Source organism: Podarcis gaigeae, assembly GCF_964106915.1.
Source record: "Podarcis gaigeae genome assembly, chromosome: 18".
In the NCBI taxonomy this organism is placed as follows: Eukaryota; Metazoa; Chordata; class Lepidosauria; order Squamata; family Lacertidae; genus Podarcis; species Podarcis gaigeae.
The window spans coordinates 2,948,060-2,969,640 of NC_139696.1; the positions used below are offsets into that span (position 1 = coordinate 2,948,060).

At 50.5% G+C, this 21,581-nt stretch overlaps 1 protein-coding gene across 2 annotated transcripts in view; it reads right to left on the minus strand.

Annotated features, from left to right (window-relative positions):
- Positions 1-21,265, minus strand: part of ARID3A (AT-rich interaction domain 3A) — a 65,913-nt gene extending 44,648 nt beyond the window's left edge. Inside the window, exons 1-3 of one of the 2 annotated variants that reach the window (XM_083720475.1) lie at positions 20,784-21,265; positions 6,097-6,858; positions 2,393-2,693 (exon numbers count right to left, since the gene is read on the minus strand). In XM_083720475.1, the coding sequence (XP_083576601.1) occupies positions 2,393-2,693; positions 6,097-6,482 (687 nt within the window). In that variant the 5' untranslated portion in view covers positions 6,483-6,858; positions 20,784-21,265. Of the gene's footprint in view, positions 1-2,392; positions 2,694-6,096; positions 6,859-12,863; positions 12,948-20,783 lie in introns of those variants that run through there. The other variant, XM_083720476.1, reaches the window with a different exon arrangement.
- Positions 21,266-21,581: the final 316 nt, after the last annotated feature.

Sequence of the window (21,581 nt, forward strand, 5' to 3'; positions counted from 1 at the left end):
AGAAAGAAAGAAAGAAAGAAAGAAAGAAAGAAAGAGGGAGAAAGAGGGAGAGAAAGAGAGAGAGACCGAAAGAAAGAAAGAAAGAAAGAAAGGAGGGAGAAAAAGATAGAGAAAGAAAGTAAAGACACTTTTAACTCTCTGCAGGTCCAACGCACAGATTCACACAGATAACCGGATGACTTGCAGGCTGCAATTCCAGCCACACGGGCGAACGTTTGTCAAAATGCTAACTTCTCCGCGCAGTGTGCAGTTAAGCTGCGAAGCTTGCTCTTCGCAGGAGACGCCGATTGACCACGCACCTCGCCGGGTTCGAAATTCAAACCCGCGGGGAAGGAGAGAGCTAGCTGCGACCCACTATCCGAAGAAGCAGCGCCCAGTGTGATCCGAAAGCCTGCCGCGCCGAAGAAGAGCTCTGTGCAATCCAAAAGCTTGCTAAACATGAAAATGTGGGCTATTTCCACACACCCCCCAGGACGCCAGAAAACACATGCGTCGTATCAAGAACGTTAAGAAAAGCAGCCTCTTATAATGGCCAGCTTTTCTTATGTTCTTAATACCTTGTGTGCGTTCGGGAATACTGGGGAAAATACCCCGTTTTTATTTCAGCAAGCTTTCAGGCTACACAGAGCTCTTCGTCGGCACAGCAGGCTTTCGGATAACACAATGCACTTCCCCAGAGCAGCTAATGGGCCGCAGAGAACTCTTTTTTCTCCAGACGCTGCCATTCAAAGCGACCCAAAACGCTTTCTTAATAAAATAAAATACGAAAGCCAATCCCTATATTTTTCCTATATTTATGCTGTATGTTTGCTGGCTGAAATTAGGAAAGGGGGCCTTTAAGGAAAAGCGAGAACACCCTCTATTTAAGCTTCAGCACACATAAAGCAAAGTTGCGGGTCGAGGCAAAACCCGGACGAGCTTGTTCCAAACAACCGTGGAGTTGTTGTTTTTTATTGCGGCACCCAGGAAAGTCTGGCTGACGCCGGTCCGTTTTGCCAGGGGATAAATATTTCCAGACTAGCAAGATTCTCCCCCCCCCCCCACTCTTGCGGACTTTGACACAGCTGAATTTCAAATGGAAAAATTCGGCTTATCTTTTTCGTAAACACACACACACACACACACACACACACAGCCTTAGCAAAAGCCACACAAAGGGGAGGAGAGGCGGAGAAGCGTTTTCAGATTTCGACAATCTCCCTTCAAGCCCCAAACCTTTAGAAAAAATACCGGGTCGCAAATCCCATCGCACCCACCCAGCGGGAGTTGTAGTTCCAATCGCAGCCCGCCAACAATCTGGGGGTGCGAGTCGGAGAAAGCAGCCCTCGGAAAACGCAGGTTTTGCAGAGCCCCTGGGCCCGGGCAGAGTGCTTTTCAGCAGAAATAAATAATAAATAATAATAATTTATTATTTATACCCCGCCCATCTGGCTGGGTTTCCCCAGCCACTCTGGGCGGCTTCCAACAGAACACTAAAATACAATAATCTATTAAACACTAAAAGCTTCCCTAAACAGGGCTGCCTTCAGATGTCTTCTAAAAGTCTGGTAGTAGTTGTTCTCCTTGACATCTGGTGGGAGGGCGTTCCACAGGGTGGGCGCCACCACCGAGAAGGCCCTCTGCCTGGTTCCCTGTAACTTGGCTTCTCGCTGCAAGGGAACCGCCAGAAGGCCCTCGGCACTGGACCTCAGTGTCCGGGCAGAATGATGGAGGTGGAGACGCTCCTTCAGGTATACTGGACCGAGGCCGTTTAGGCCTTGAAAGGTCAGCACCAACACTTTGAATTGTGCTCGGAAACGTACTGGGAGCCAATATAGGTCTTTCAGGACCAGTGTTACGTGGTCTCGGCGGCCGCTCCCATTCCCCAGTCTGGCTGCCGCATTCTGGATTAGTTGTAGTTTCCGGGTCACCTTCAAAGGTAGCCCCACGGAGAGCGCATGGCAGTAGTCCAAGCGGGAGATAACCAGGGCATGCACCACTCTGGCCAGACAGTCTACGGGCAGGGAGGGTCTCATCCTGCGTACCAGATGGAGCTGCCCTGGACACAGAACTGACCTGCGCCTCCATGGACAGCTGTGAGTCCAGAATGACCCCCAGGCTGCGCACTGGTCCTTCAGGGGCACAGTGAGCCCATTCAGGACCAGGGACTCCCCCACACCTGCCCGCCTCCTGTTCCCCCAAAACAGTCCTTCTGTCTTGCCAGGATTCAACCTCAATCCGTTAGCCGCCATCCATCCTCCAACCGCCTCCAGACACTCACACAGGACCTTCACTGGTTCTGACTTAAAAGAGAGGTCGAGTTTGGCAGGATCCCACCCTCCCCAGCCGAAGCCCCAGGCTTGTCCGCCAAAACCTGGAAGGGAAAAAGAGAGAGTTTCCCGCGGAACCTTACCTGCTTGAACTGTTCCTCGTAGGTCCAGTCGCCGTGGTCCAGGGGTTGGGTCTGCACCTGGGACAGGTGGGGCAGCGAAGCCGTAAGTCTCTCGGGACCCCCGACCAGCCTGGACGTCTCGCCTCTGTAGGGCAGGGTGGGCTGCTGTTTGCGGAGAAGCGGGGGGCCCGGGCTCGAGCGGGCAGTCTCCCCGGACAGGGGGACCCCTTCCTCCTCCGCCATCTCCTCGTCTTCGTCATAATCGTCCTCTTCCTCCTCGCCAAGGTCTTCGTCAAATTCCTCGTCGGCCCATTTGGCTTTCCTGGGGACGGGGGTCCGGAAAGAGAAAGGGGTCAGGGGGGCGAAGGAACGCCTAGCTCTGCTGAATGGTCTTAATAATAATAATTTATTTACACCCTACCCATCGCAGCCCGCCGACAATCTGGGGGTGCGAGTCAGAGAAAGCAGCCCTAGGAAAACGCAGGTTTTGCAGAGCCCCTGGGCCTGTGCAGAGTGCTTTTCAGCAGTAATAATAATAATAATAATAATAATAATAATAATAATAATTTATTATTTATACCCCACACATCTGGCTGGGCTTCCCCAGCCACTCTGGGCGGCTTCCAACAAAACACTAAAATACAATAACCTATTCAACGTTAAAAGCTTCCCTAAACAGGGCTGCCTTCAGATGTCTTCTAAAAGGTCTTTACCTCCTTGACATCTGATGGGCGCCACCACCGAGAAGGCCATTTGGCAATTAGCTTTTCTATCTCTCTCTATCTCTCTCTCTCTCTCTCTCTCTCTCTCTCTCTCAGTCTCTAGCACAGTCTCTTCGAAAAGTTTGGTAGGAACCTTCCATAGCTTGAAACACCTAATAATAATAATCATTTTATTATTTATACCCCGCCCATCAGGCTGGGTTTCTTCAGAAGGTCACAGGCTTAATTGGAACCCTGAGGACCAGAAACTTGTAAAAGCGAAAGGTCGTTTTTTTAACAGCCGGGAGAGCTGTTACCGGTCTGTGTAGACCAGGGGTCAGCAAACCTTTTTCAGCCGGGGGCCGCTCCCCTGTCCCTCAGACCTTGGGGGGGGCAGACTATATTTGGGGGGGGGGAATAAAATAATGGACAAATTCCTGTGCCCCACAAATAACTGAAATGCATTCTAATACATCTAAGGGAATTTCCCTTTAAAAAAGGGAAACGTTGACAGCTATGATGATGATGATAATAATAATAATAATAATAATAATAATAATAACAACAACAACAACAACAACTTAGTTGTTGCTTGGATTTTTTCGAGGGGAGGGGAAATCTCTCCAAACTTCGGAAGGCTCAGCCGCTTTCAAAACAGCTGGAAATTTTTAAATTGAAAGCTCTCCGGGCATTTAAGGGGGTGGCAGTGAGGGGGGGCCAGAACCTGCCAAACTGGTCTCTCCTCCCTGTTTTTATTGTCTCCTGACCCCAAGCAGATCAGGGTGGGGCAGAGAAACAGGAGGCCAGTTGGGGAAACTGATTTTTCAAGTTATTTCCCAAGGATACGAACTCTCTTTGCTATTTTCCAAGCTGGGGAACGAGAAACCTTGCAAGGTCCTTTATTAAATTACTCAATCTGAATCTTTTTTAAAACTTTTCTTCTTCTCTCCTTTAGAGAAACACTTAATAAATTAATAAAAATAAAATAAGCTGATTTTGTTCCCTCCAACTCCTATCTTTCTCCCCCAGAAGCAAACGGCAGGTTATCCACCTTTTAAACCGGCTTTTCTCAACCTGTGGGTCCCCAGGTGCTGTTGTACTACAACTCCCATCACCCCTAGCTAGCAAGGCCAAAGCTCAGGGATGATGGAAGTTGTAGTCCAACAAAATCTGGGGACCCACAGGTTGAGAACCATGGAGCTAAGAGGACAGAGGGGAAGCTCTTCCATAAGAGTCTGCATAAGCCCTAAGTCCTCCAGATGTTTTGAGACTACAACTCCCATCATCCCTGACCGCTGGTCCTGCTGGCAAGGGATCATGGGAGTTGTAGGCCCAAAACATCTGGTTGAGGAAGCCTGGTGTAAGCTGAGCTTAAGGCAGCCTTTCTCAACATCCCCAGATGTTGTTGGACTACCACTCCCATCCCCCCTAGCTAGCAGGGCCAGAGCTCAGGGATGATGGGAGTTGTAGTCCGACAACATCTGGGGACCCAGAGGTTGAGAACTGCTGTAATAACAGTTTTGCAATTCTTTTGATTGCGGCGAGGAGGGGATATTCTCTGCGGCCAGGCCTGTTTATTACACGTATTCAGTGGGGCTCAGAAGTGCCTCGTTCTAAACCAAATCATGGACCCCACCTATCACGCCCGCTCTGGCCGGCAGCAGCTCTCCAGGGTTGGAGGCCGCTGGGGAAGAGCTCTCGGCCCTACTGTTGGGGACTGAACCCGAGGCCTCCTGCTCGAGAAAGCTGGTGCTCAACCGTTGAATATGCAGCCCGTTATCAAAGCATCAACTAAGGCTATAGTCCTCATTGCTTTCGGCTGGCTTCATAGGACGCTGCCTCTTGTGGAGCCAGCCCTAACCAGAGTTGCCGCCGGGATCTTTGGAGAGCGCAAAGGTACAGTGGTACCTTGGTTCCCAAACTTTAATCCGTTCCGGAGGTCCATTCCAAAACCAAAGCGTTCCAAAACCGAGGCGCACTGCTTTCCCATAGAAAGCAATGCAAAACAGATTGATCCGTCCCAGACATTTAAAAACAACCCCCCAAAACAGCAATTTGACGTGAATTTTGCTATCTAACGAGACCGTCGATCCATAAAATGAAAGCAATATACGATGTACTGCAGTCACAAAAGCAATCAGGAGCTGGGCTGGGTTCCACACAGTCACACACACACAAAAAGAGCCGCAAAAACCAAAATAAATAGCAAAAACAGGCACACCTCAGCGTAACACTCAAAACGGAGCACGTTTGATGGACCTAATAGGTACCGTATTTTTTGCTCTATAAGACTCCCTTTTTCCCTCCTAAAAAGTAAGGGGAAATGTGTGTGCGTCTTATGGAGCGAATGCAGGCTGCGCAGCTATCCCAGAAGCCAGAACAGCAAGAGGGATTGCTGCTTTCACTGCGCAGCGATCCCTCTTGCTGTTCTGGCCTCTGAGATTCAGAATATATTTTTTCTTGTTTTCCTCCTCCAAAAACTAGGTGCGCCTTGTGGTCTGGTGCATCTTATAGAGCGAAAAATACGGTATCTAACCAGTAATATTTTGGGGAGCAGGCTAGCAGGCGGGACCCATGACTTACATCCTAGGAGCCTACACAACACAAAACACTGTTCCTGGATGTAGGTCTTATTTCATTTGTTTGCTATCTTATATTTTGGAAATGTACATCCAGTTTTTTCCCCTTTAAATTTGTTTGGGACCCCCGAGAGAGCGGGGCCCTAAGCTACAGCTTGTTTAGCTTATACAGTGGTACCTCGGGTTACAGACGCTTCAGGTTACATACGCTTCAGGTTACAAACTCCGCTAACCCAGAAATAGTACCTTGGGTTAAGAACTTTGCTTCAGGATGAGAACAGAAATCGTGCGGCAGCAGCCGGAGGCCCCGTTAGCTAAAGTGGAGCTTCAGGTTAAGAACAGTTTCAGGTTAAGAACGGACCTCCGGAATGAATTAAGTACGTAACCAGAGGTACCACTGTACGTAAATCCGGAACATCGCTCCGGAATAAAGGCTGATACTCACATCTCCTCATCCTCGGAGACCGCTTCCCGCGGGAACACCCCTCCGTCATCTTCCTCTTCCTCCTCCTCCTCTTCTTCCTCCTCCGCCGAGCCGCGGCTGGCCTCCGACGGGCCGGGGCTCGACGACTGGCTCAGGCCGGCAGCCACCTCCCGCATGGCCGCCAGCGCCGCCATCTGCGCCCGCTGGATCCGGGCGCTCTCCGGTTCCCCTGCCTCTTCGGTGGCGCCGGGCTCCTGGCTACGGCCGCGGGAGAAGGCCGGGGCCGCGGCAGGAACCGGAAGCGCGCCTGGCGGATCGGCCGGCGGAGGCTGGCGCGACTCCATTTCCTGCTGCAGGCGGGCTCTCTGTTGCCTCTGCAGGTTCTCCATCACCGCCTGAAGCTTCATGGCCCGGCCGGCGGTGGGCCTGGCGGGGGCCGCCACCGAGGAGCCCTCGCCCTGCAACGGGGGCGCCGGAGGGCAGCGTCCGGGCGGAGGCAACGCCGTGGGGGACGCCGTCGAGGGGCCCTTTCGCCCCAGCGGTCCTCGCGGCTGTGGGAGAGGGGTTCGGGTGCCAAACGGTTCCTCGCAGGGCACGGGCTTCAGAGGCCAGCCGCCATCCCTCGCCGCAGGGTCCCTCCGCTTCCCAGCCGCCCCGAACCGCGCCGGCGGGGCGGTCCTGCGGTGCTCCCGGGGGCTTTCCCGAAGGGGGTGTTGGGTTCGAAAGGCGTGCTTCGAGGCCGGGACCTCTTCTGCGTCATCTAGGCGTCAGGGAAAGCGCTGCCTGGAAGAACAGGGGAGGTGGGGAGAGAGAGAGAAAATAAAATAGGCACGTTAGCACAATGAGGACTAGAAAACTGACTTCGTTTCCCCCTCCCCAAGCGATAGGGACTAGAAACTTGATTTCCGGCCGCTTCGCTGGGTTAGGGAACGAACGCACCCAGAACAGACCTCGACATATTTGCACAAAAAGAGGAAGGAAAGAGAGAGGGGAGGGATAATTTTTTTCTTTTCGTTTTTATCAAAAGGGAAGGAAGGGGAGGTTCGGCTTGGGCAGGAAGGAACGGACAGACGGGGTGACTCCAGTCGCCGTTTGAAGTTGGCAGAATCTGACCTTTCAAGCCGTGCTGGAGACTGAGATAGATAGATAGATAGATAGATAGATAGATAGATAGATAGATAGATAGAGATAGAGAGATAGATAGATGATAGATAGATTAGATAGATATAGATAGATAGATAGATAGATAGATAGATAGATAGATAGATAGAGTAAAGGTAAAGGGACCCCTAACCATTAGGTCCAGTCGTGGCTGACTCTGGGGTTGCGGTGCTCATCTCGCTTTATAGGCCAAGGGAGCCGGCGTACAGCTTCCGGGTCATGTGGCCAGCAGGACTAAGTTGCTTCTGGCGAACCAGAGCAGCGCACGGAAACGCTGTTTACCTTCCCGCCGGAGCGGTACCTATTTATCTACTTGCACTTTGAAGTGCTTTCAAACTGCTAGGTTGGCAGGAGCAGGGACCGAGCAACGGGAGCTCACCCCGCCACAGGGATTCAAACCGCCAATCTTCTGATTGGCAAGTCCTAGGCTCTGTGGTTTAACCCACAGCGCCATCCGCGTCCCTTAGATAGATAGATAGATATCAAGATATAAAAGCTAATCGCCAAATGGCCTTCTTAGTTGTGGCGCCCATCAGATGTCAAGGAGATAAAGACCTTTTAGAAGACATCTGAAGGCAGCCCTGTTTAGGGAAGCTTTTAATGTTTGTTGTTTTATATCGTGTTTTTAATTTTCTGTTGGGAGCCGCCCAGAGTGGCTGGGGAAACCCAGCCAGATGGGTGTGCTGTAAATAATAAATATATTATTATGATTATTGTTTTCATTTCTATACAGCCTTATAATTCAAAGGGAGCGGAATCTCAAAGCGCTTTACATTAAACACCCAATGAAAACAATCCGGAAGGAAACAAATTCAAGGGAAATATTTCAGACCCTTCTCTAAGGGCGTTCCCCATATTTAGTCGCTTACGCAATTTATAGAGCTTGCCCCATAACAGAAGGACTCTAGGAAACCGGGGGGGGGGGGGGTTGTAGTGTTTGTTTGAATGTCAGACTAGGACCTGGGCGATCAGGGTTCGAATCCTGCTCAGTCCTGAAGCTCGCTCAGCCTACCTTGCCATGCCATTGTAGGGATTAAGTGAGGAAGTGGGGCGAACCGTGGGCTCCTCGCAGAAAAAGTTGGGATAATATACTACTACTACTAATAATAATTTATTATTTATACCCCGCCCATCTGGCTGAGTTTCCCCAGCCACTCTGGGCGGCTTCAAGTGTTAAAAACAAGACAGCGTTAAATATTAAAAACTTCCCTAAACAGGGCTGCCTTCAGATGTCCTTTAAAGAGAAGATAGCTGCTTATTTCCTTCACAACTGAAGGGAGGGTCTTCCACAGGGTGGGCGCCAACACCGAGAAGGCCCTCTGCCTGGTTCCCTGTAACCTCACTTCTCGCAATAACTGCCAGAAGGCCCTCGGAGCTGGACCCCGGTGTCCGGGCTGAACGATGGGGGTGGAGACGCTCCTTCAGGGATACTTGGGCGTTTAGGGCTTTCAAGGTCAGCCCCAACACTTTGAATTGAGCTCAGAAATGTCCCGGCAGCCAATGCAGATCTCTCAGGACCGGTGTTATGTAGTCCCGGCGGCCACTCCCAGTCCCCAGTCCGGCTGCCGCATTCTGGATTAATTGCAGTTTCCGGGTCACCTTCAAAGGCAGCCCCACATAGAGCGCATTGCAGTAGTCGAAGAGGGAGATAACCAGAGCATGCACCACTCTGGCCAGACAGTCTGTGGGCAGGGAGGGTCTCATCCTGCGTACCAGATGGAGCTGCCCTGGACACAGAATTGACCTGCGCCTCCATGGACAGCTGTGAGTCCAGAATGACCCCCAGGCTGCGCACCTGGTCCTTCGGGGGGCACAGTCACCCCATTCAGGACCAGGGAGTCCCCCCACACCCGCCCGCCCCCTGTCCCCCAAGAACAGTCCTTCTGTCTTGTCAGGATTCAGCCTCAATCTGTTAGCTGCCATCCATCCTCCAACCGCCTCCAGACACTCACACAGGATATAAAATGCAGTGAATAATCTCTTCCGGCTGAGCTGCTTAGGGAAGCTGGAGAAGCAGACAGGTCGCCAAAACGGCAACCCGAAATCTCCATGTGGTCACAACTGGACCCACGCCAGTCATAAAACGCCAGTCGCTTCTCAGCTTCTGCATAAAACAGGTTTCAAGAGTCGACAGCCATTAAGCAACTGGTCCGGCTGGTGAGTCCAGATTCAAGTCGCCGGATCTCAAGGAATGCTTTTTTTAACCTGCACTCTCTCCTAATATCTATCCCAGAGGGCAGCTGGCAAACCAAAGACAGACACATAATTCTGCTCTTGGGGTCCCTTGGAAAACCGTTGCTTCTCGCCATAGGTGACCGAGCCAAGCGGCCATATTTTCAAATATCCTTTGGAAAGAGGAAGTCTCAGGGACAGTCTCCAGCAACCTCGTGTTTTTTTTTTTGAGATGATGTTCCTCACCAGGAAGAGGAAAGATCATGTATGTTTTCATGTTTTTGTTTTGGATGTGTGTGTTTTTAAATAAATCTTATATAGGTACAAGGGACGCGGGTGGCGCTGTGGGTTAAACCACAGAGCCTAGGACTTGCTGATCAGAAGGTCAGCGGTTCGAATCCCCGCAATGACGGGGTGAGCTCCCGTTGCTCGGTCCCTGCTCCTGCCAACCTATCAGTTTGAAAGCACGTCAAAGTGCAAGTAGATAAATAGGTACCACTCCGGCGGGAAGGTAAACAGCGCTTCCGTGCGCTGCTCTGGTTCGCCAGAAGCGGCTTAGTCCTGGTGGCCACATGACCTGGAAGCTGTACGCCGGCTCCCTCGGCCAGTAAAGCGAGATGAGCGCCGCAACCCCAGAGTCGGCCATGACTGGACCTAATGGTCAGGGGTCCCTTTACCTTTATATAGGTACAGTCATACCTCGAGTTACAGACCTTTGCGTTTTTTCGGGTTCGAGTACCGGAACGGGTTGCTTCCTGGTTTCGGCGGTCGCGCATGTGCAGAAGCACCAAATTGCAAAACCCGCGCGGTGCGCAGACGTGCCGCTCCGGGTTGCGAACGTGCATCCCGCACGGATCATGTTCGCAACCCGAGCGTCCACTGTACGTACAGTAGTACCTCGGTTTTCGAACGTCTCAGAAGCTGAACGCTTCAGCTTCCAAACGCCGAAAACCCAGAAATAACTGCTTTGGTTTTCAAATGCTTTTCGGAAACCGAACCTGCCGCACGGAGTTTTCCCAACGTAAATGCTTCCGGAAACGCATGCGTTAGCTTTCAAACGTTTTGGGAGTCAAACGGTCATCCGGAAAGGATTAACGTTCGAAAACCGAGGTACCGCTGTTTTATTTCTATTGACGTTCAACTGTTTCTTCAATAAATGGTTTGCCCCAAAAAGGTTTTCAGCTGCTTGTATTTTATCTGCAAGCTCCTTTAAGTCCCTGCCTGGGAAAAAGGAGGAGGAGGAATAACAATAACAATAATAATGTACAAGGATAAAAATTCAGACGCGATGAGCAAGGCTGGCCACACAGCAAGAACACAACTGCTTGCCATTTTCACACCCCATAAAAAACAAAGATGGGGCTAGTGGCAAATTGAGTCCAGGATCCTGCCATTGAAGTGCCCATTATGGGAAACTGGCAATCAGGATTCAAACCCAAGACCCTTCTCCCTTCAGGTTTCCAGCAATGGCCGTTCAGAAGCATTGGAGACAGAGCGTAGCTATCAATGGCCCTTTCTCCTCTCCAGGAATATGTCTGACCCTTTTTTAAAGTTGGTGGCCAGTCACTGCCTCCTGCGGAGGCGAGTTCGAAAGACGCACCCTTCTTTTCGCCCATCCCGGAACTTCCACCACTCGGGTTCGTCTCCGAATCCCGGGATTAGGAGAGAGGGAGAAAAAATGCCTTTATATATTCACCGTTCATTTCAGGCACCTTGGTCATGACCATAGCTGTCAACCGTCCCTTATTTGGCGGGAAAGTCCCTTATCCCAGCGCCACGTCCCGCTGCTGTCCCTTATTGATGATGTCCCTTAAATTTCCCGGGTTTCAAAGGAAGCAGCTCCTCTCCCTCCCTCCCTGCCGGCCAGGGAGGAGGGCGGCTCCAACTGTGTTGCTTGGCTGCGTTGCTCACCCAATCAGGAGTCTGAGAACGACTGGGGGGTGGAGCTTGCATGCCTTGTGCCAATCAAATCGGCCGCGTTGCCTGGGGACTCGCCTTTGCTCAGCGCTTCCCAGCGGAGAGGTGACTGTGGTTTTCCTTGCTGTGTCCCCTTTGCCGGGTTGCTGCGCTGTGGGAACCACCGCTTGAGGCTTCGCTTGGCTGCTGGCTGGGCTTTCTGCCTTTGGCTCAGAGGGGCTCAGAAGTTGAACATACCTGTGCCTGGAAAATCCCTTATTCTGGCTGCTGATCCCTTATTTTCGGGGCTGCTGGTCCCTTATTTTCAAATCTGTAAGCTGACAGCTATGGTCATGATCTCCCCTTACCCGGCTTTCCGCCAAAAACAAAAACAAAACGGTCTTTTCACACAAGGAAGAAAGTCCTTAGAGGTGCAGAGAGATAAAAAATATGTTGCCAGGACAGCCGCTCTCTTCGTGAAACAGATTCAGGAACTCACCGCCACAGGGTTTTACAAGGGCATTCGGCAAATGAAAAGGGGAAGGAAGAATCTGTTTCTCAGCGGCCACTCGCTGGCCATCGATAGCTGGGCTCTTAAAGGATTAAAAACCCAAAATGCAAATCTGAAGGTGAGACACACAGGCCTGGGGGGAAAATACCTATTTTCAGCTAGGGTTGAGCGTTCCCAGACACACGACGGCCCCGTCTCGCTCGATTTCTGAGCGCACTGACAAAGCACATCTTATGGCACACCCTATAATAAGAGAGTTACTCAGAGAACAGCCCATTGAATTTAATGGGCACCTGCGTTAGCCGAGGTCATTTCATTTCGACGGGTCTCACAGCATTGGATACCTATGTTTATATATATAGACACGGGTGGCGCTGTGGGTTAAACCACAGAGCCTAGGACTTGCCGATCAGAAGGTCGGTGGTTTGAATCCCCGTGACGGGGTGAGCTCCCGTTGCTTGGTCCCTGCTCCTGCCAACCTAGCAGTTCGAAAGCACACCAGTGCAAGTAGATAAATAGGTACCGCTCCGGCGGGAAGGTAAATGGCATTTCCGTGCGCTGCTGTGGTTCGCCAGAAGCGGCTTTGTCCTGCTGGCCACATGAGCCGAAAATGCTGTATGCCGGCTCCCTCGGCCAATAAAGCGAGATGAGCGCCGCAACCCCAGAGTCGGCCACGACTGGACCTAACGGTCAGGGGTCCGTATATAAATACACTGGTACCTCAGGTTACATATGCTCCAGGTTACAGACTCCGCTAACACAGAAATAGTGCTTCAGGTTAAGAACTTTGCTCCAGGATGAGAACAGAAATCGTGCTTCGGCGGCACGGCAGCAGCAGGAGGCCCCATGAGCTAAAGTGGTGCTTCAGGTTAAGAACAGTTTCAGGTTAAGAATGGACCTCTGGAACGAATTAAGTACTTAACCCGAGGTACCACTGTGTGTGTGTGTGTGTGTGTGTGTGTGTGTGTGTGTATGCAGCCTGTAAGTTTTCGGAACAGATAAAATCATTGGGCAGACTCTGCCAAGCAAATTGGCTATGGATACGAACCAGTTTTGATCCCGCGCACAAGAAATGGCCACACACCTCCTCCTCTCTCGCACAACTGCCACGGAAGGCGACCACGAACCTTTCTGATGTCAGAGGGCCCTGCGGCCAATCGGAAGCTGCCCCACCTCTCCATTGACCGCGGCCAACAGCCTTCATTGACGGAGCCTCGCGAAGGCGTTTTGAGGTTTCCGCCCTTCTTAACTCGTATCAGGGAAGGTTATCAACGTCTCTGGAAAAATACCCAGCAGCTGGGAACTGCGATCGGGAACAGTCGCTTCTCAGTGGCTGAACTTCCAGTATCAGAGGCAGTCTACCTTCCCAAAGGGACGCGGGTGGCGCTGTGGGTTAAACCACAGAGCCTAGAACTTGCCGATCGGAAGGTCGGCGGTTTGAATCCCCGCAATGACGGGGTGAGCTCCCGTTGCTCGGTCCCTGCTCCTGCCCACCTAGCAGTTCAAAAGCACATCAGAGTGCAAGTAGATAAATAGGTACCGCTTTGGTGGGAAGGTAAACGGTGTTTCCGTGCACTGCTCTGGTTCTCCAGAAGCGGCTCAGTCCTGCTGGCCACATGACCCATAAGTTATACGCCGGCTCCCTCGGCCAGTAAAGCGAGATGAGTGCCACAACCCCAGAGTCGGCCACGACTGGACCTAATGGTCAGGGGTCCCTTTACCTTCCCAAATATCAGCTGGTGGCAATCCCACCCAACCCAAGGCAGAATTGCGGCAGATGTGCTCAGGGCCAGCTTGCAAATAAAACAAGCCACCCCCAAAGTACTGGTTATTCTCTATCAGGGGTCAGCAAACTTTTTCAGCAGGGGGCCAGTCCATTGTCGCTCAGAACTTGTGGGCGGCCGGACTATATTTTTTTTTGGGGGGGGAATGAATTCCTATGCCCCACAAATAACCGAGAGATGCATTTGAAATAAAAGCACACATTCCACTCATTTAAAAACATCAGGGAGGCTCCACAAATATCCCACAGATGCATTTTAAATAATAAGACACATTCTACTCATGTAAAAACATGCTGATTCCCAGACCATCCGTGGGCCGGATTTAGAAGGCAATTGGTCCGGATCCAGCCCCCAGGCCTTAGTTTGCCTACCCATGTTCTGGAGTAACACACAGCTTTTAAGGTCTCATCCAGTTGGCGGATTCCGTTTCTAGTTAACTACGTAATCTGCTTTCTTATAACCACCTGGAACCAACCAATTTGTAAGTCCGCTTCACACCCCAAACCAGGCATAGGCAAACTCGGCCCTCCAGATGTTTTGGGACTACAATTCCCATCATCCCTGACCACTGGTCCTGTTAGCTAGTGGTCCTGGGAGTTGTAGTCCCAAAACATCTGGAGGGCTAAGTTTGCCTATGCCTTTACCTCAATCCTTAAAATACAACTTTTTTCAGTGGGGGGCACTCTTAGGAACAGCCTCAGCCCAGTCTCCACCCTGGACACCTGGGTCCATCTCCCGAGGGCCTTCTGGCGATTCCCTCCCTGCGAGAAGCCAAGTTACAGGGAACCAGGCAGAGGACCTTCTCAGTGGTGGCGCCCGCTCTGTGGAACGCCCTTCCGTCAGATGTCAAGGAAACAAACAACTACCTGACTTTTAGAAGACATCTGAAGGCAGTCTGCTTAGGGAAGTTTTTAATGTTTGGTGCTTTATTGTGTTTTTAATACAGTGGTACCTCAGGTTAAGTACTTAATTCGTTCCAGAGGTCCGTACTTAACCTGAAACTGTTCTTAACCTGAAGCACCACTTTAGCTAATGGGGCCTCCTGCTGCCACCGTGCCGCCGGAGCACAATTTCTATTCTCATCCTGAAGCAAAGTTCTTAACCTGAAGCACTATTTCTGGGTTAGCGGAGTCTGTAACCTGAAGCATCTGTAACCCGAGGTACCACTGTATCTGACTTTTAGAAGACATCTGAAGGCAGCCCTGCTTAGGGAAGTTTTTAATGTTTGATGCTTTATTGTGTTTTTAATATTCTGTTGGGAGCTGCCCAGAGCGGCTGGGGAAAACCAGCCAGATGGGCGGGGTATAAATGATAAAAGTATTATTAGTATTACAGAAAATCTGCAGATTTTGCACCCCGTAGGTCCCCTCGCATTCTCTCTACCTGGAACCCCCCAGCTGCTGAGTTCAGAAAGGAGAAGGAGGAAGGGGAGGAGAGAATGTAAAGAATGGCTGAGCTGGCTCAGTAGGAACATCTCTCTCCTAAACCACCCCGCCTGCTAAAGACATTAATTCTTTAATGATCTTGTAGGAGGCAGAGCCGACAGACAAAGGGGAACTCACAGAAGCCCCTTGCTAGCTTTCAAAAAAAGAAAAAAACCCCTACAGGCGTTTCCGCTTTTCCAGCAGAGTCCAGATGTTAAGCCCCTACGGTGCGAGAAAAGTTATAAGACATCTCTCTCCCAGCTTTCAACTAAAGCTAAATAAAAATTGGTTCAACGGGCACAAGGATTCTCTCCATCTTCCCGATTCCGAAACAAATTGCTTATGAGATCTTCCGAGCAAATCCCATTGTTGTTGTTGTTGTTGTTGTTGTTGTTTAGTCGTTTAGTCGTGTCCGCCTCTTCGTGACCCCCTGGACCAGAGCACGCCAGGCCCTCCTGTCTTCCACTGCCTCCCGCAGTTTGGTGAAACTCATGCTGGTAGCTTCAAGAACACTGTCCCACCATCTCGTCCTCTGTCCTCTGTCGTCCCCTTCTCCTTGTGCCCTCCATCTTTCCCAACATCAGGGTCTTCTCTTCTCATGAGGTGGCCAAAGTCTTGGAGCCTCAGCTTCAGGATCTGTCCTTCCAGTGAGCACTCAGGGCTGATTTCCTTCAGAATGGAGAGGTTTGATCTTCTTGCAGTCCATGGGACTCTCAAGAGTCTCCTCCAGCACCAGAATTCAAAAGCATCCATTCTTCGGCGATCAGCCTTCTTTCTGGTCCAGCTCTCACTTCCATACATCACTACTGGGAAAACCAGAGCTGGAACTATACGGAACTATACGGACCGGTTGACGGACCCCTAAAAAACACGTCACTATGAGATCTAGGGGACAGGGTTCGTAAATGGAATTCAGGCCAGAAAACAGCACGGGAGAGATGCGCTAAGATCAGCACATGCCTCAGCTGTATACACAAAGCCAAGCCAGCCTTTCCCCGCTCCATTCATCGGCCCAAACCTCCATGTTGGCGGCCTTGCCCCTGCCTCCTGTGGCAGGCAGTTCCACAGTTTAACTCCGCAAAGAAACCCTTCCTGAATCTTCCAAACGTCAGCTTTATCGGACGGCCACAAATTCTGGTGTTAGGAGAGAGGCAGGAAAACTCTTTTCTGTTCTCTTTCTCTACGCCGGGATTAATTTTAAAGCGCAAAGAGGGCCCTTTGTTGCTGAAAACTGCTCTATCTCCTGTACTGCAAGGGGGATGGACTAGATACCTCTGTGGGTCCCTTGCAATTTGGTCCCTTCTGTTTTTGTGCCGGCCATCCCACAGTGGTGGCGGACATAAGGAGGTTTGCACATAGAAGACACACTTCTACTCTTCTTTGGCGATCCCTCGTAGCCGAGTAAGATTGTCTTCCATAAACACGGTTTTAACAGTGACTGTAGAGGCCAATTCTGGATCCCCACGTCCTTCCACAGTGTGGACATAGGTTTCCGGGCGGGAATTGATCCTGGTGAGGGTTTGCCAAGCGTGCCTTCCTCTTAGCACGTTTCTTCCTCTTGTCCTGAGTTCGAGTGTCTTCAAAGCCCACAACACCTTTGACAAAGGCTGTTCTCCAACTGGAGCACTCGCAGGCCAGTGTTTCCCAGTTGTCAGTGTTTATACTACATTTTTTTTGGATTTGCCTTGAGACAGTCTTTAAACCTCTTTTGTTGACCACCAGCATTACGCTTTCCATGTTTAAGTTTGGAATAGAGTAGTCGCTTTGGAAGACGATCACACAACATGACCAGTCCAACGAAGATGATGTTGAAGAATCATCGCTTCAACACTGGTGATCTTTGCTTCTTCCACTACACTGATATTAGTTCGCCTGTCTTCCCAAGTGATGTGTAAAAATTATCGGAGGCGCCGTTGATGGAATCTTTCAAGGAGTCGGAGATGGCGTTTATAAGTGGTCCACGTTTCACAAGCATACAGTAAGGTTGGCCGCACAATAGTTTTGTAAACAAGCCTTTTGGTTTCCCTGCCTAAGATAAAACAGGCAGCCATGCGCTTCCATGCGCAGAGTGCATTCTCCGGACAGAGGAGATAGATATTTTCACTGTCGAAATGGCGGGTCTCCCCTGCCGATTCGGCACCGACTTGTGGGACCAGCTGAGTTTTAAGAGTCAGTTAAGAGGAGACGATTACACCCAGGGAGGAAAGTTTTACTTCCCGGCTCGGACGGAAGTGTACCATTCGAGCCGCATGGTGCACAGAAAGTCCCCTCAAGTGGTTTGTTTAATTTTAGCTTCGGCCACGAGCCGGTTTAAGAAACGGGCCCAGAGAGGGGAGTTTGCTTCCATGCTCAGGTCCACATGCAAATGTCTCTCATGACTTCTCAAGGTCTTTTCTCTGCAAACGTCCATCTGTCCAATTGTTGGATTAGACGGGCGACGATGTGAGAATTTGCAGAGCTGGGGGTGGGGGTGTTACGCGACCTTGCAGGTGACTTTTTAATATATTTCCCCGGACCTCTAATAACGTTGTAAATCATTGCCTAACCGAGATTCCTGCGGGGGAAAAGAAATAAATAAAAGAACATACACCCGGAGGCAGTTTCAACATTCCGTCACACCTTTGCGTGACCAATAAACCCAGGACCGGAGGGGTGGGGCTCTGCAACTAGTTGGAGGGTCACCTTTAAACTTCGTCACCGAAGCAAACAATTAAGAGTCGCCCCTATGGAGAAATACGAAGTGGGTAATTGGGGTGGGGGTTGAGGTTGGGGGAAGCCTGGCAAAAACATCCCATTTGCTACTTTAAAAAATGTGCATTTCATCTGTCTTATTATGTAGATGGGATGTGGGTGGCGCTGTGGGTTAAACCACAGAGCCTGCCGATCAGAAGGTCGGCGGTTCGAATCCCCGCAATGACAGGGTGAGCTCCGGTTGCTCGGTCCCTGCTCCTGCCAACTTAGCAGTTCGAAAGCACGTCAAAGTGCAAGTAGATAAATAGGTACCGCTCTGGCGGGTTTCCGTGCGCTGCTCTGGTTCGCCAGAAGCGGCTTAGTCCTGCTGGCCACATGACCCGGAAGCTGTACGCCGGCTCCCTTGACCAATAAAGCGAGATGAGCACTACAACCCCAGAGTCGTCCGCGACTGGACCTAATGGTCAGGGGTCCCTTTACCTTTAATATGTAGATAAGAGACTGCACTCCCCATGGCCACAGAGATATCTGCTAGCTGGCAACAGGGGACTCTGTTTATTCTACGCTGTGGCGAGCCACACAACACCCCCGGATTATCTCAAAGCTTCCTGCCTCAGAAGGACATTGGAAGAGCCTAGCTCAGGGGTCAGCAAACTTTTTCAGCAGGGGTCCGGTCCACTGTCCCTCAGACCTTGTGGGGAGGCCGGACTATATTTTGAAGGGGGGAAAATGCACGAATTCCTATGCCCCACAAATAACCCAGAGACGCATTTGAAATAAAAGCACACATTCTACTCACATAAAAACACCAGGCAGGCCTCACAAATAACCCAGAGATGCATTTTAAATAAAAGGACACATTCTACTCATGTAAAAACACGCCGATTCCCGGACCATTGGCGGGCCGGATTGAGAAGGCGATTGGGCCAGATCCAGCTCCCAGGCCTTAGTTTGCCGACCCATGGTGTAGCTGTTGGACCACCAATTCCAGCATTTTGCTCTCAAATGGCGAAAACCCCGTGACCGATTCCTAGCAGCTGACAGTCAGGGGCATTTATTGCGCCGGACAGATGAGCGAGAACAGAAGTCACCATTAATAGCCTTATCCTGCACGGTTGGTGTATGAAACCCATTTAGAGGGGCCAGAATTGTTGTTTAAGTCTCTCCAACACACAACAACAACAACAACAACAGCCAGTTGACTCCTTGGCTGGAACACTTTTAACTCCTCACCCCAAAAAATAGGTGATAATCAAACGGGAAGGAGAGGTTCCCTGCTGCCCCTCTGCGTAATCCACAGAGCCAAAGGACCTCCTGACCCCCAAGAAATAGGTGAGGATAATCAAACGGGAAGGAGAGGGTCCCTGCTGCCCCTCTGAATGATTCACAGAGCCAAAGGACCTCCTCACCCCCCAGAAATAGTTGAGGATAATTAAATGGGAAGGGGAGGCTCCCTGTCACCCCTCTGAATGATTCACAGAGCCAAAGGACGTGGCTCCTGGCCTGGAGGGCAAGCAAACCTCCCCAACTCAAGACACAGCCGCTCCTCGCCTCCTCCAAGAAGGAATCGCCTCCTTCCAAGGAGTCGTCGCCCCCCTGAGAACAGAGACTCACGCAGGAGAACGCCCCAACTTTTTACATATTAAAAAAATAAATAAAACCACTGCTTTTGGGATCTGCCCGTTTCTCTGTTATTTATATATAAAAAAGAGGATGCCCACATGGTGCTAACCGCCGACTTCCTGTCTTGGCAAGTTTGGGCTGGGTGTCCTTTGAGGAAACTTTTCAACTCTAGGATATTCTAGGAGATAAAGATCATTTCAGAGAAGAAGAGAGGGAGCGGCTGATCGGTTTTGAAAATAAAGAGTTGGTTAAAGCTGAGAAGGTTGTGGTGGTTTGTGTTTTTTCAAAAATAAAAGAGAGTCATGCTCTTATCAGAGAGGGGTGTGTGAATCAGCCGCTGAGGCCTTTAGAATAATCCAGTATGTACATTTAATTTCCCCCTCACCCAAGAGTTTAAAATAGCTTGTGTGTAGAGAGAGAGAGAGACCACTATATATATATATATATATATATATATATATATATATACCTTAACAGAGGAAGGTTACAGACCTGTACATACATATATATACCTTTTTCAAATAGATCTTTTAAAAAACACACATAGTCAGCTGCACGTTTTCTGCAAATTATCTCCCATGGCCATTGCAAAGCTAATAATAGTAATAGCAGCATATTGGGCCTAAACTCTGCATAGGAAAGGAAACAGGGGGTGGGCTGTCTAAAATAATTGTGCCCAGAAGGGGGTGGGGTGGACAGGAGAGGTTTAGGTGTGTGTGTGTGTCGCCTCCCTTCCCCCAGCTTAATCACATCAGATAAATTTGATGTGAAATGTGCTTTTCTTAAAAAACAAAACCAAAAAGCCAGCCACAGGGACAGTCTTAAGGAACAATATTTTGGGGGTGTAGCTCCATTACAGCTTCCATACTCAAAATCCCTTCCAAGCAAACCTACACTTTCAATTTTTAAAAAATATATAGATATATATACAAACCAATACAGTATTAATGAAAATATCGCATGATCTTGGCCGATCTTTTAATGCACGCTCGCCTCCCGTTCCTCAGAACCTCCTGGAGCGCAGCCCCACTTTAGTAAAAAGCCTAACTTCGGCGGGTCTACTCTTGTGTAGGATTCAGCTCCGCGATCACTGCGCGCTTGCAACTGAAGCTTGGCAAAAATGTATCCAAAGAGCCAGGCACACGTTTTTGGGCTTCGTTTAGCAAGTTATTAGCCAACAAGCTAAGAAACATTTTAACTTGGGTAAATAAACACCGCCCGCAAACATCCGAACCCATTGCGAGAAAGTATCGCTTTTTCAAAATATAAATAAATTTTGGCACGACTTTGCCAAACATGCGCCCGCGCGTATTTACGCACGGCACCCTACAACTCAGCTTTGGAGGCTTAGGAGGGGGCTGGGGGGGGGGGGAGAGGGGAAAAACAAACACCCCAATTTCCAGAATCTTATTTAGCAAGTTGCAAAAGAAAAAGAGGGTCTCTTACCCTGCAAAGGCGGCGGCTGGAGCAGCTTCATTTCCCCCCCCTGCTCTTTTCCTTCCAAAGGCGAAAATAATAAAATTACGCACGCCCTCCGCCCAAGCAGGTGATCCAAGAAAAGGGAGGAAAAAAACCACCTTTCCAAGAGACCGACCGGTCCTTATTGATCCGTCGCCGTTTGCCCTTGCCCTGCGCGCCCGCGCAAGCTGCGCCTCTCTTGTTTTATTTCAGCGCAGCCAGCCTCCTTTATCGGGCTCTCATCTGCAAGTTTTCTTTTACAAGCGAGGAGGCCATGGCGGCGGCGGCTGCGGCTGGCTGGCTCCTTTTTTTGCCACCACCTCCTCCTCCTCCTCTGGGTCGCTGGGTGCCTAAGGCGTGCTCAGCCGCGCCGGAGAGACAAATCATAGGATGACAAAATAGCAATCAGATGCAAATTCCTAACCTCTGAATCAGGGCCCAGACACCGGAGAGGGGTTGGGTCCCGGGGCGCAAGGGGTCGTCGCGCAATTCCGCTCCTCGCGGAAGGAGCGCGTGCGCAAGAGAAAAGGGTTTGGCAATTTGATTTCCAGCGCACAAGATTCTAGTCCTCAAGACGAAGCTGCTTTTGGGAGGCTGGAATGCGCTTAAAAAGAGCAAACGCGCGCAGGCCGGGAGCTAAAGGTCCCAGCACCCTTAGCAAAGGACACTTCCCAGCTCCCTTGGCGCGCTGCGGCTTCCAGAGCCCTGGAGAAACTGCAGTTCCCGGCGCCCTTAACAAATGGCAGTTTTCAGAACGCTTAAACTACAGTTCCCAGAGCCCTGACA